General features: G+C 42.3%; 1 protein-coding gene and 1 long non-coding RNA gene across 2 annotated transcripts; both read left to right on the plus strand.

Annotated features, from left to right (window-relative positions):
• Positions 1-3437: 3437 nt before the first annotated feature.
• LOC109138721 (NLR family CARD domain-containing protein 3-like) lies at positions 3438-8079 on the plus strand (the record flags this gene model as incomplete). The annotated part of the gene is made up of 3 exons (XM_027276669.1): positions 3438-4732; positions 6894-7067; positions 8028-8079. Coding segments are annotated over 3 exons (1521 nt in total), but the record flags the coding sequence as incomplete, so codon positions are not given.
• A 964-nt stretch (positions 8080-9043) lies between these two features.
• Positions 9044-10921, plus strand: LOC113745198 (uncharacterized). Its single transcript, XR_003462032.1, has 3 exons — positions 9044-9096; positions 9696-9869; positions 10861-10921. It is a non-coding gene; the product is annotated as an uncharacterized LOC113745198 (long non-coding RNA).
• Positions 10922-13882: the final 2961 nt, after the last annotated feature.

Consider the following 13882-nt stretch of genomic DNA (forward strand, 5'->3'; position numbering starts at 1 on the left):
CTCTCTCTCTCTCTCTCTCTCTCTCTCTCTCTCTCTCTCTCTCTCTCTCTCTCTCTCTCTCTCTCACCATCTGTAAACCTTCATGTCTCATTAATGCATGTTACTAACTAAACTTCTTCCCTGGAGTTTCTGTCTCTGTCGTCCAGCAGGTTCTCGTGGATCATGGCTGCTGCTGTGATCCTGTAGACGTCCACTACGCATATTATTACTGTCATAATTACTACCATATCTGCTACTGTGTCATTTTGTCATTCATTGTAATTCTACAATATGTTTGTGTTGATTTGTCCTGTACACGTGACATCCATTGCACGTCTGTTCGTCCTGGGAGAGGGATCCCTCCTCTGTGGCTCTTCCTGAGGTTTCTTCCACCTTTTTTCCCTGTTAAAGGTTTTTTTATTGGGCAAGTTTTTCCTCACTCGAACCGAGGGTCTAAGGACAGAGGGTGTCACTCCCTGTACAGATTGTAAAGCCCTCTGAGGCAAAATGTACTTTGTGACTTTGGGCTATACAAATAAAATCTGATTTGATTTGATTTGATTTGATATTCACTTCTCTGTGTTATGGCCATATATTCCTTGGATGTAATGTGATTTCTATCCTTGTGAAATGCAGTATTACTGCATTTATATAAAAAAGGAAGTAAAGAAGTAAAGTCAAGAAGAGGGCAGCATATGCAACAATAAGGATGCAGACTGAAGACAAAGAAGAAGGAAGTCAAAGGCCTCACCCAGTGAAAGTGAAACTGAGCTCAGACTTTTTAACGTTGACGGAGTTGAAGGAAGAGAAGCTCAAGGTGAGGTGGTTTTAACTCCAGCATGTTATCATTTGAATGACACATATGTACATATAAAGAGGTAAATCTATATATTTATATACATTTATTAGATAAATATATATTCGGACGCAGAGTTCTGTAGGTGACAGGGTTTAAAGTGCGTCACGCGCTGGCTGCGTGCCAGCTTTTATCATTTGAGGATTTTATCGAAGGTAAAAGGATACCTGCCATGTACAGATCTACAGACTGTGAACCATGCTTTTATTAATACAAGACTGGATTACTGCATCTCGCTTCATTTTGGCCTGGACCGCCTGCCTGTCCTGGCGTCACTACACTGGTTTAGAATAGATTTTAATTTTTTATTGCTTGCTTTTAAAGCTCGTAACGGCCTAACCCCCCAGTATTTAACCGAGCTTCTTCATATTCACACCCCCTCCAGAACACCGAGATCCTCGAGTCAGCTGCTACTGGCTGCCCCTAAATTAAAACAAAAAACCAAAGGTGATCGAGACATGGAATAACTTGCCCTGGCACATCGGATCTGCTGGATCATTTCAGGTTTTTAGATCCTCCTTAAAAACGCACTTTTTTCTCCCTGGCTTTTAACCAAACTTAAGTATCTTATCATTTGTCTCTTAGGCCGTTGTAATTATGGCACTTTATGTATTATATGTATATTATTTGTATCAACCTGTACAGCACTTTGGTCAACGTCAGTTGTTTTTAAATGTGCTTTATAAATAAAGGTTGAGTTGAGTTGAGTGAGACTTCAAGTAGAGTTTGTTCAGGAACAATGAACTCTGCTGATGACGAGTTTATTCTAATGACAATTATGATAAAGGTTATTATTAACAAATAAAAAACTCTGAATTTACTGAATAATACACATGAACGCTTCTGTAACCAAGACAACAAGGACTGTATACTGTGTGTGAGTGTTGTTGTTGTTGCAGTCAGTGTTACTGTTTTATCTCTCAGACTCACCATGATGAATAAGAAAGAGGAGGACAGAGCAGAGTCTCCAGGATCCAGCTGTCTGTCTATGAAGAGTGACCGGTCCAAAGGTGTTATTATAGACTTCAGACATGAACCTGGACCCTCACACACAAAGTAAGAGCTCTGTTACTGACTCATTTATACATGATGATTGCAGTGAATAGAATATACACTGATCAGACATCACGTCCAGACTCACCTCTGACAGGTGAAGTGAATCACATGGATTATGCTGTGTAGCCACAGACCAGTCAGGGTGTCTATACTGACCTCTGGAGCAATGGAAGAAGGTGGTTGGTCTGATGAATCACATTTTCTTTTACATCATGTGCATCACTTGGCACCAGGATGCTCTAGAGGCAGTGTGATGCTTTGGGCAATGTTCTGCTCGGAAACCTCGGGTCCTGCCATTCACGTGGATGTTACTTTGTACCAGCTACCGAAGCATTGTTGCAGACCATGTCCACCCTTTAATGAAAAGGATATTCCCTACATGCTACGTGTGTTAGACTGCTGCTTTACTGCACATTTTAGGCTTTGTTGTTGTTGAGTTGTGTTAAAAACAGACTGCAGAGATCACTAAATGTTCTAATTTGTAATAAAACACAAAGAGAACTCATCGTCATCAGTCTGAATGTTGAATTCAAACAGAAGATTATCAACCTGTGACTGTTCTGTGACCATCAAAGCTTCTGGACAGTGTTCAATGTTACAATGTCTTCACAGAAAGAGGAAGAGGAGTCCTGTTCCTGTGGAGGAGCAGCCGTCCTGCTGTGGTTTGTGTCAGGACGTCCTGAAGGATCCGGTCTCTACCAGCTGTGGACACTGGTTCTGCAGACACTGCATCACCTCATACTGGGACCAGTCTGCTTCATCAGGAGACTCCTCCTGTCCCCAGTGTGGAGACAGATCCAGAACAAGACGTGGACTGCAGACAGCCAGTCAGACCAGCACTGTCCAAAGTAAGACTGTCCATCTGTCTGCTGATGTCCTCATGTCTGAAATCAGGACTTGTTGTTTTAACACAGTGACATTTGTTGTGCTATAACATCATTTGCTTCTTTCTATATTCTTACATTGATCGTTTCTGTCCTGCTATCGTTCTCTGAATATCTTTCTTTAGTCTCACATGTTCTCTTCTCTTTCAGTATGTGGTGGTCTGCAGGAGGTTTTAGATGAACATAAGATCAGTCTGAAGACCAGATGTGAACGTGTGACTGAAGGAAGTGATGAAACAGGAAGTGGAACCCTCCTCAACAGGATCTACACTGAGCTCTACATCACAGAGGGACAGAGTGAAGAGGTTCATACCCAACATGAGGTGAGGCAGCTTGAGACAGCTTCCAAGAAGAAGGAGACCCTCCATGACACTCCCATCAAATGCCACGACATCTTTAAAGCCTTACCTGACCAACAGAGACACATCAGAGTCGCTCTGACCAACGGCGTCGCTGGCGTTGGAAAAACCTTCTCAGTGCTGAAGTTCACTCTGGACTGGGCAGAGGGCTCGGAGAACCAAGATGTCAGTCTGGTGGTTCTGCTCTCGTTCAGGGAGCTGAACTTGATCAAAGATGAGCGGTTCAGTCTTCTCACGCTGCTCCATGTTTTCCATCCAACATTACAGAAGGTCACAGCAGAGAAGCTCGCTGTCTGTAAACTTCTGTTCATCTTTGACGGCCTGGATGAAAGCAGACTTTCACTGGATTTCAACAACAAAGAGCTCGTGTCTGATGTCACACAGGAGTCATCAGTCAGCGTGCTGTTGACAAGCCTCATCAAGGGGAATCTGCTTCCCTCGGCTCTCATCTGGATAACTTCCAGACCTGCAGCAGCCAATCAGATCCCTCCTTCATGTGTTGACAGGGTAACAGAAGTACGAGGCTTCACTGACGCTCAGAAGGAGGAGTACTTCAGGAGGAGAGTCAGTGATGAAGATCTGTCCAGCAGAATCATCTCACACATCAAGACCTCCAGGAGCCTCCACATCATGTGTCTGATCCCAGTCTTCTGCTGGATCACTGCTACAGTTCTGGACCACATGTTGACCACAGACCAGAGAGGAGAGCTGCCCAAGACCCTGACTGACCTGTACTCACACTTCCTGCTGGTTCAGACAAAGAGGAAGAAGAAGAAGTACGATGAAGGACATGAGACGAGTCCACAGGAGCTGACGGAGGCTGACAGGGAAGTTCTTCTGAAGCTGGGGAGGCTGGCGTTTGAACAGCTGGAGAAAGGAAACATCATGTTCTACCAAGAAGACCTGGAGCAGTGTGGTCTGGATGTCACAGAGGCCTCGGTGTACTCAGGAGTTTGTACAAAGATCTTCAAAAGAGAGAGTGTGATCTTCCAGAAAACAGTCTACTGCTTTGTTCATCTGAGCGTTCAGGAGTTTCTGGCTGCAGTCTACCTGTTCCACTGTTACACCAACAAGAAGACAGAGGTACTGAAGGACTTCCTGAAAGAGAAGAAGGAGGAGGAGGAGGATTACTCCACCCTGGATGTCTTCCTGAAGAAGGCCATGGAGAAATCCCTTCAAAGTAAAAATGGTCACCTGGACCTGTTTGTTCGCTTCCTTCATGGCCTCTCTCTGGAGTCCAACCAGAGACTCTTAGGAGGCCTGCTGGGTCAGACAGACAACAGTCCAGAAATCATCCAGAGAGCCATCAACAACCTGAAGGAGATGAACAGTGATGATATCTCTCCTGACAGAAGCATCAACATCTTCCACTGTCTGATGGAGATGAACGATGACTCAGTCCATCAGGAGATCCAAGAGTTCCTGAAGTCAGAGAACAGATCAGAGAAGGAACTCTCTGAGATCCACTGCTCAGCTCTGGCCTACATGCTGCAGATGTCAGAGGAGGTTCTGGATGAGTTGGACCTGAAGAAGTACAACACATCACGGGAGGGACGACGCAGACTGATTCCAGCTGTGAGGAACTGCAGAAAGGCTGAGTAAGTCCAGATGTGATTATCAATTGCTTGTGTTTCCTGTATGTAGTCAACGTAGTTAACACATGCGTAGTCGCTTCTTGCGGGTGAATTGGTGAATTGCCAGTCACGTTGAGTCAGAGTGAAGTTTTTGGTGAATCGTCACGTATGTCATGGCCGGAAAATGCAAATTTCAGGAGGCATGGCTTGCCAAAGAAAGCTATGCATTGATGAAACCAACAAGGTTTATGCCAAATATGTGTCAGTTTTACTTGTTAACGTAACAAAACCTTAGATTATTGACTGTGACAATAGTTTAAATGTATCCCTGAGCCTAAAGGTTTAATTCTGATATTAATTTTGTGACATTTATGGCAACCATGCCAAGTTAAACAGAGGTGGTTGAGTCCCTGCACATTTTACACACACTTATGTTTGAGAAGGGCAATTAAAATAATGCCAGACAGCAGAGACGATTATTGGTTTCAGTAATAGATTAACTTTTAAAACAGTTGTTGTTTTCAGCTGTAGTGTCAAAATAGAAATGTCTTTGTTGTCTCAAAGTGGGAGGCCACCCAGCATCTTGAAGAGCAAACACCTCTTCATCCTCATTTAATTAAAGGTGCACATTTACATTGTTTAGTTCCCAATAACTCATGTCTTTTCATATGTTTTGCTCCATCATTTGATTCATAAAGAGTAGGGATGCACCGATTGTGAAATTTTGGCCTGATACTGATGTTTAAAAAATGCTTTTTGTTATTTGTTCCTTCTGGGCCCTGCTCCGTTGGGTCGTTGCCTCTTGCGCTGTGGGTGATCTGCGCTCTCTCCATTGCGCGTCCCATCCTCGGCACAGGCAGCATCAAGTATTGCTTATGCGCGTTGTTTAACATCTTCATCAAAGTAGCGATCCTTGTATAACTTTGTTTACATTAAAACTACATGTCTCTCAGTCCGTGACTTTTCCTAAATATATGTGTTTGATGGCTTCTAAAGCTTACAACGTATTAAAATGAAACAAAATTGATTTCTGAGCATTTATACTTCGGACGCCAATCTGCATATAAACGACAGTTATAGACCATCGTGTCCAGTTGTGCTCACAGCAATTATTACAATGTTTTCATTTCATTTTCTCACTTGTAATGTTTTCATACTATCACATTTATTTTTAGTGGTATATGTGAATTGGGAGCGAGTGAGAGAACGAGAGGAGACACTGGGTGTGCATGGGCATGAACTGAAATGGGCCAGTTAGAAATGAGAAGAGGAAAATCACAGAATACAGGATATGTCCAGGACACTCAGGACGTGAGGGAGGGAGGATCGGATGGTGGCTCAAGTAGCGATGAGGAAACTGTCACTGTACGCTGCACATCTGCCAGCTGCACACCTGTAAGCAGCTGTGCTCCATGCAGACATTTCTCAAAATTTTGTAGACTAAGGGCGGGCGGGGCCGGCTTGCATGAAGTGAGCTGAAGGTAGTGGGAGTGTCTCTTGTGAGTTTAGGGGGCACGTCTCTGCTGCCTGCAGAGAGTCGCAGGAAAAAGGATCTGAAGTGTTTGGACTACAAAAACCCGTCATATAATCATCGGCCACTGCCATCTGTGAATGTCATCTTTATTTGTCGATGGCCGATGGCAGTTAAGGAGGTGAACATCAGCTGATACCGATGTTCAGCCGATGCATCGGTGCATCCCTAATGAAGAGTGAGTCAGCTCTCTCTGGTTCTGTTTGAATGGGCTGGGCTATAGACTGGTATATTCCAAAGCTACTGGTATAATGTTCACTAATAAAAGAGCATTTTTAAAGCTTGTTCCATTTTTATGTCTTAATGTGAGAAATGATATCAGTACACAAACTGTCAGACAACTGTTGCTCTATTTCATAACAGTAACAATAATCACGAGATATGTTGAGAATATAGCAGCTCACATTTCCACTGTGGTTTTCTTTGAATTGACATTCACAGTCTTTGTGTATTTATCAGCTGATTTCATCAGACAGCACCTCATCACACACTCAGCTGCTGAGACGACCTCAGGTTCATTCTGTCAGTGAAGTTCAATGGACAGATTTTTATCATCAACAACCTCAGAAGAAATGAGATTGTTCAACAGTTGAATAAAATGTCAGATTTTATTTATTTAATTTCACTTTGTTTTGTTTTTTTCTGTCATTACAGACTTTCTAACTGTGAACTCTCAGAGAGTCACTGTGAAGTCGTGGCCTCAGCTCTGAAGTCCAACCCCTCCCATCTGACAGAGCTGGACCTGAGTTTCAACGACCTGGAAGATTCAGGAATGAAGCTGCTGTGTGCTGGACTGGAGAATCCAAACTGTAAACTTGAGGCTCTGAGGTCAGTTCACGTGTTTTACTCTGTGTAACTAAAAGTTATTTTGTTTTCTGTGATTGTCGGAGCACAAATCACAACAGCTCTTTTTGTCATTCTGAATAGTTTGTCTCCAAATTTAGTCTGTACTCAGACTGGGTTCATATTATTAATGGAACTGTATTCATCCCTCAGTGTGCTGTGAAATTAATGAAATTGTTATTATGTGAGACATCTATATGTACACATTTTCAGTAATATTGTCTTTTACATTATATTTTTGCATGAAGCTCCACTCTCGCTCTCACGTACAGACATGAACACTAAAACTCACATAAAGGTGACAACACTCAGGAAACACTCAGTGCAAAGCATATTTTCAAATAAGTGTTTGAAGTTGGTGAGGATAGAATAAAAAAAAACACAAAGTGCATTTGCCTTGGAGGGCTTTACAATCTGTACAGGGAGTGACACCCTCTGTCCTTAGACCCTCGGTTCGAGTGAGGAAAAACTTGCCCACAAAAAACCTTTAACAGGGAAAAAAGGTGGAAGAAACCTCAGGAAGAGCCACAGAGGAGGGATCCCTCTTCCAGGACGGACAGACGTGCAATAGATGTCACGTGTACAAGACAAATCAACACAAACATATTGTACAATTACAATGAATGCTAAAATGATTACAGTAGCAGTGGAACCTGAGATAGAGAGATACTGATGCACAGCGGCAGCAAATCAAGAACTAACTATAAACTGTAATGGAGATATGGTAGCAATATGTAGCAATGTTGTGCTGACGTCTGGATGATGTCTGTAGAAGGCTGATATTATGATGATCCACAATAATACAATGACAAAGTCACTCTACTCCATTTTAGAGAAAAACTCATTGATTAGGACATAGTAAAGTTGAGCTGCACATTTCAAACCTGAACACATCTGATTAGATTATAACTGCATTTTTATCAACATCATTTATTCTTTATTCAGATTGAGGGGCTGCAGGTTGTCAGAGATCAGCTGTGCTTCTCTGGCCTCAGCTCTGAAGTCCAACCCCTCCCATCTGACAGAGCTGCACCTGAGTGACAACAACAAGCTGCAGGATTCAGGAGTGAAGCTGCTGTGTGATTTTCTGGAGAGTTCACACTGCAGTCTGAAGACTCTGAGGTCAGTAGAGGGTTGGAGTCAGTCCATGCTGGTTTCAGCAGCTCCTTGTGATCATGTGTTTTTGGTTGATGTGAAGACGACTGTTGTTGTTGTGTTCATGTCTACAGGAAATAAAACTGATTACAGCTGACAGCTGCTGTCACTCAAAGACTGCGACTGAAAATGACCGACTGCAACACAATAACATTGGTTCTAATGAAACGTTAGAAATATATACATATAAACATTATATATATATATGTTCTTATGTGCACATCCCTAAAATATATTTGTTCATTAACACGTGACTTATTAAAATGTAAATTATTTTAATATTTGACTCAGAATTATTAAAGTAGAAAAAATGTTTCTAATTGTTGGTAAATGGAAATGGAACTCAGATTTGTTTGAAATGATCAAGTTTACTTGTTGAATTAGAAATATTTCTTTGGTTTCTGTTGATTTCAATGTGTTTTTACAAATAATGTCTAAACACACACACACACACACACACACAAACTGAATGGTTGTCTGAATGTTGTGCTGATGTTTGGATGATGTCTGTAGAAGGCTGACATTATGATGATCCACAATAACACAATGACAAAGTCACTCTACTCATTTTAGAGAAAAGCTCATTGATTAGGACATAGTAATGTTGAGCTGCACATTTCAAACCTGAACACATCTGATTGAATTATATATGGATTTTTATCAACATCATTTATTCTTTATTCAGATTGGAGCGCTGCAGTTTGTCAGAGATCAGCTGTGCTTCTCTGGCCTCAGCTTTGAAGTCCAACCCCTCCCATCAGACAGAGCTGGACCTGAGTGGAAACGACCTGAAGGATTCAGGAGTGAAGCTGCTGTGTGATTTTCTAGGGAGTCCACACTGCAGACTGAAGACTCTGAGGTCAGTTCACTGACTCTCTGTTACTATTGGAGATCTTTTAATTAACTGTTGAAGCTAATTTATGTTCAGACATAACTTACATCCATAAAGCTGTACATTTCCTCTTGTTCAAATTTCTTGTTTGTTGTATTAAAATTTAGTCTGCTGTCACAAAGACTTGTGTTTCTTAAAGAAACTGTCGAAAATGTCCTTTGTTAGTGGTTAAAATCAATGAATGTTTCTAATTGTTGGTAAATGGTCACATCTGTTTACAGAAGATCCTCTGAACTCAGATTTGTTTGAAATGATCAAGTTTACTTGTTGAAGTAGAAATATTTCTTTGGTTTCTGTTGATTTCAACACACACACACACACACACACACACACACACACACACACACTGAATGGTTGTCTGAATGTTGTGCTGACGTTTGGATGATGTCTGTAGAAGGCTGACATTATGATGATCCACAATAACACAATGACAAAGTCACTCTACTCATTTTAGAGAAAAGCTCATTGATTAGGACATAGTAATGTTGAGCTGCACATTTCAAACCTGAACACATCTGATTGGATTATAAATGGATTTTTATCAACATCATTTATTCTTTATTCAGATTGTGGCGCTGCAGTTTGTCAGAGATCAGCTGTGCTTCTCTGGCCTCAGCTCTGAAGTCCAACCCCTCCCATCTGACGGAGCTGGACCTGAGAGAGAACAACCTGCAGGACTCAGGAGTGAAGCTGCTGTGTGATCTTGTGGAGAGTCCACACTGCAGACTGAAGACTCTGAGGTCAGTAGAGAGTTGGAGTCAGTCCATGCTGGTTTCATGTGTTTTTGGTTGATGTGTAGACGACTGTTGTTGTTGTTGTTGGTGTGAGTGTGTGTGTGTATATATATAGGTCTATATATATATCTGTCCACTAGTCTGTAGTTTTGTCCAGATATTTTCACAACAGACTCTAAATTGACATATTTGTCATGTAATATTTTAAAAGTAGCAGCTTTGAACTCTTTAACAGCAGAGTAGCTCCCCTCCAGTTAAATCACCAACACAGAGCGTTCCTTTTAGCACAGATGTTTATTTACACATCCATGCAGTCAATCATGTCGTGAGAACCAGGTCAAAGAAAATACACTAATTATAAAATGAGTGTAATGTGATACAGAGCATTCTCACAGAGAATAAGCATTAAAAGAACTCATTCCAAATCTGCATCAACATTTCTATACAGCATCATCACGTGACATCATCCTCAGATTAACCTGCCAGCTGCTGTCACTCAAAGACTGCGACTAAAACTGACGACTGCAACACAATGACATTGGTTCTAATGAAATGTTAGAAACATATAAACATTATGTATATGTTCTTATGTGCATGTCCTTAAAATATATTTGTTCATTAACACGACTTATTAAAATGTAATAAGCTCATAATTATTAAATAAACTGTCACTGACAGTGAGCAGCGAATGTCTCTCTGTTTCTGCACTGATGATGCGTTCAGGGACTGTCAGCACTTTATTTCCACTGTGTACTTGAGTGAAATGTGCAGAGTCAACAGACTTGATGCAGGTCTGTGAGCTTCACTCCAACACGTTAACATGAGAGCTGACAGGAAGCTGGCTACGCTACACAGCCGCTCCACTTGTGTCTGAACAGGACTGAAGTCCTGCTGGTCTTTATACTGGATGTGCTGCATCACTGACTGACAGCTGATGAAGGGAGTCTCTGGAAACACTGATTCATGACTTCTGTTGTCTGTCTGCTTCTCTCATCAGCTGGAAGTGATGAGAAAGGTGTTTGTGTTGAGAGAGGATCAGCTGAGTCCTGATGATCCAGAGAGGTTGAAGCAGCAGCATCAGCTCTGACTGGGCCATGTTACTGGGAGGTGGAGTGGAGAGGAGAGCTTCATCCAGCAGAGACTCTGAGATCAGCTCCACTGTCAGACACAAAGTCCTCCATCATCGAAGCTTCACTGAGGCCAACAAACTGAAACATGACAAACCTTTTTTTCAATAACTTGTTATTGCATCATATTTTTTGTTTGACATGAAACTAATCAGCCAAAAATAATATAAATTACTAACAGCAACTTTACATATGTACATGTAATCCTGCAGAAAGTGTTCTTCCAGACATAAACACACAAAATGTCAGTCATAGATTCCGTTGTGTTAAACAGATTTTGGGTTGATATTCTACATTTCTTCAGTTCTGTTTTATGTGTAAATATTCCCACATGTCCTACAGTGTGTTTACCGAGCTGGAAGTTAGCTGGAATCAAATGGTGATGATTGGACTGTCTGTGAAGGAACATCTAGACTTACCCTTCAGAAGTTGGACTGTGGACTGAGCCCCATCGGCGGTCCGGACAACGCAGCATCCTCCAGTCCCTTTGCTGTGGCAGTCTTTATGGCTGAGCCTTAGCGGCCTCCAGCTCCCCGGGTTCCCTTTCATGATTTCTATATTGATCATTATTTATTTATTTAGTTTTATTCACAGCAGAGCACCACGGTGTTATATTTATCTTCACATGCCAAATGTTAAGAATGTATATGCCTTTTGTACAAATAGATTTTTATAAGGTCCCCAGTCATTGTACATACCATATTTTAGCATTATACTTATTTTATGTGATCTCACTTGAGATTTGATGTTATATAAGTTTATGTTTTGTCTCTGTTACGTGTGGCCAGGAGGTAGGACTGTGTGTGTGTGTTGTTGTCTCTCTCAGCACAGAGGAGACCTCAGGTGAGACTCATTGTCTCGTCAGCTTGAGCTGACTTAAGGAGGTGTCTCTCTCTTGTCGCTGTCTACTCTTTCCCTGCAGGTGACCTGGTGAAGAGGTTGAGGCTCCCGTTCCCCTATACCAGGAGTCCGTTGAGCCGTTTGGTTTTGTTATTTTAGTTTTGATTCGGAGGTTCCCTGGTAGTCCTGTTTTCGGTCTCCTTTTCTTTTCAATTAGTGGGTTTTAGGCAGGTTTAGTTTGGGGGTGGACACTGGGTACGACGGCTGCTGGCTGGCTCACCCCAAAACTATACTGCATGCGGAACGACTGCAGAACAGCTGCGTACTCCGCCGTCCACCAACTCACACATAATCTGTTTGTGATGCGCTCAAGTGCATCTCAGATTCACGCATCGCACGATATTGCCGGCTGTAGTCTCTTTGACTCCTGCATTGGAATTCCACGTCGCATCTTTTTTCTGGTGTCCTTATAAAAAGGACGTGAGGCGTCATAAATGATTACGCCTGAAAACCCCTCACCTGTTGACTTCAGGTGGCCCCATTATGACGTTGTTCTTGTAATGAAACTCGATCCGCGCTGAACACGGAGTATTTTGTTTTGAAAATCAAGCATGGTTTTATTTTGTAGCTGATTTCCTTCCTCGCACGGTCTGCTCTGTGCTGAATTTATGCGCCGTGCTCCGGCGTCCATCAAAAATGGAAGCTCTGTGTATGTGTGATGGAGTCGTTCCGGAGCCGTGACGGAGACTGTGAGCTGACACACTAACATTGAAACGGACGGAGCCGTTCCGCATGCAGCGTATTTTATTTTAGCCTTCAGTGTTCCCACTCTCTTTTGTTTGTTTTGGAACCTCCAACCCTGTTTTGGAACCTCCAACCCTTTTTTGTTTTGTTGTTTTCTTGGGGAATTATTTCGTTTGTTCTGAATTAATAAAAGTTGTTATTGTTTTAGTGGCAACTTTTGTCTTAATGTGTTCTTTCGATATGTTTCGGGCCTTGTGAGCCCTTGAGGTCTGTAACAGTCTCATAATGGCGTTTCACATTGGCACTTTTAATAAGTGCCACAGTTTCTGCGCATATGAGACACACTGGTTTAGTGCTCCCTGTGGGAAGTATGAACAGAAAGTAATCTGTCCATTCTGGATTAAATGCCCTTTTTTTTTGACAGCGCCATTTTCCCTTACTTTTCCCTCCCTTTCTCGGCCTCACCTGTCTTTTTCCTGAACTTTCTTCGGCTCGCTCGTCGGTGTCTCTCCCTTTCTCACTCTCGCTCCTCCGTGTCTCTCCCTTTCTCATTCTCACTCCTCCGTGTCTCTCCCTTTCTCACTCTCACTCCTCCGTGTCTCTTTTTCTGTCTACCGTCTTTTCGTGTCTCTCATCTGACTGCACTGCGACTTCTCAATGTTTCCCGCCTAGAATGCACAGATTTGACTGGCTGAGTGGTATCACGTGGGATGGCTTAACTCGTATGTAATTGGCCCGTGAGTTTTCCCAGCCACAAAACGACTACCGTAAAGACTAGAAAGGCTGCGCCGGTTAAAATAAAAGCGCACCGTCAGATTTGAAATCGTAACTGTCTGTTTTGGCTGTAGGTCCGGGTCCGTAGGAGACAGCTTCTGGGTCCGGACCGTGAGCCGCCTGTTAGTGACCCCTGGTGTAGTAGTGGAGGTAGCAGAGCAGGTGATCATGAGCAGACTAAGAATAGTGCACAGTAAACTGAATAAACAAAAACCTCACTATCTAACCTATCAATTAAAAAAAAACATGAATAACCTGAACTAACCCCTGAACTAACAAAAATATCCTCAATGTAATCAGTGCTGAACTAAACTATTAACTACTAACATCGAACGGGTTTATAATCATAATTTCTCTCAAACGAGGCGAGCTCAGCAACACAACATAAAAACTCTCTGGCCCTGCACAACTCGAGGACGTGTGCCGATGGTGACCCCGCCTCCTCCAGGTGTGGCCAACCGGGAACCGGAAACAGCACACCTGTATTGTTACAGTGGGACACTATGACCAAATAAAATTATCTTTTTATTTGTA

This window comes from Larimichthys crocea, unplaced genomic scaffold (assembly GCF_000972845.2).
Source record: "Larimichthys crocea isolate SSNF unplaced genomic scaffold, L_crocea_2.0 scaffold520, whole genome shotgun sequence".
Classification (NCBI taxonomy): Eukaryota; Metazoa; Chordata; class Actinopteri; family Sciaenidae; genus Larimichthys; species Larimichthys crocea.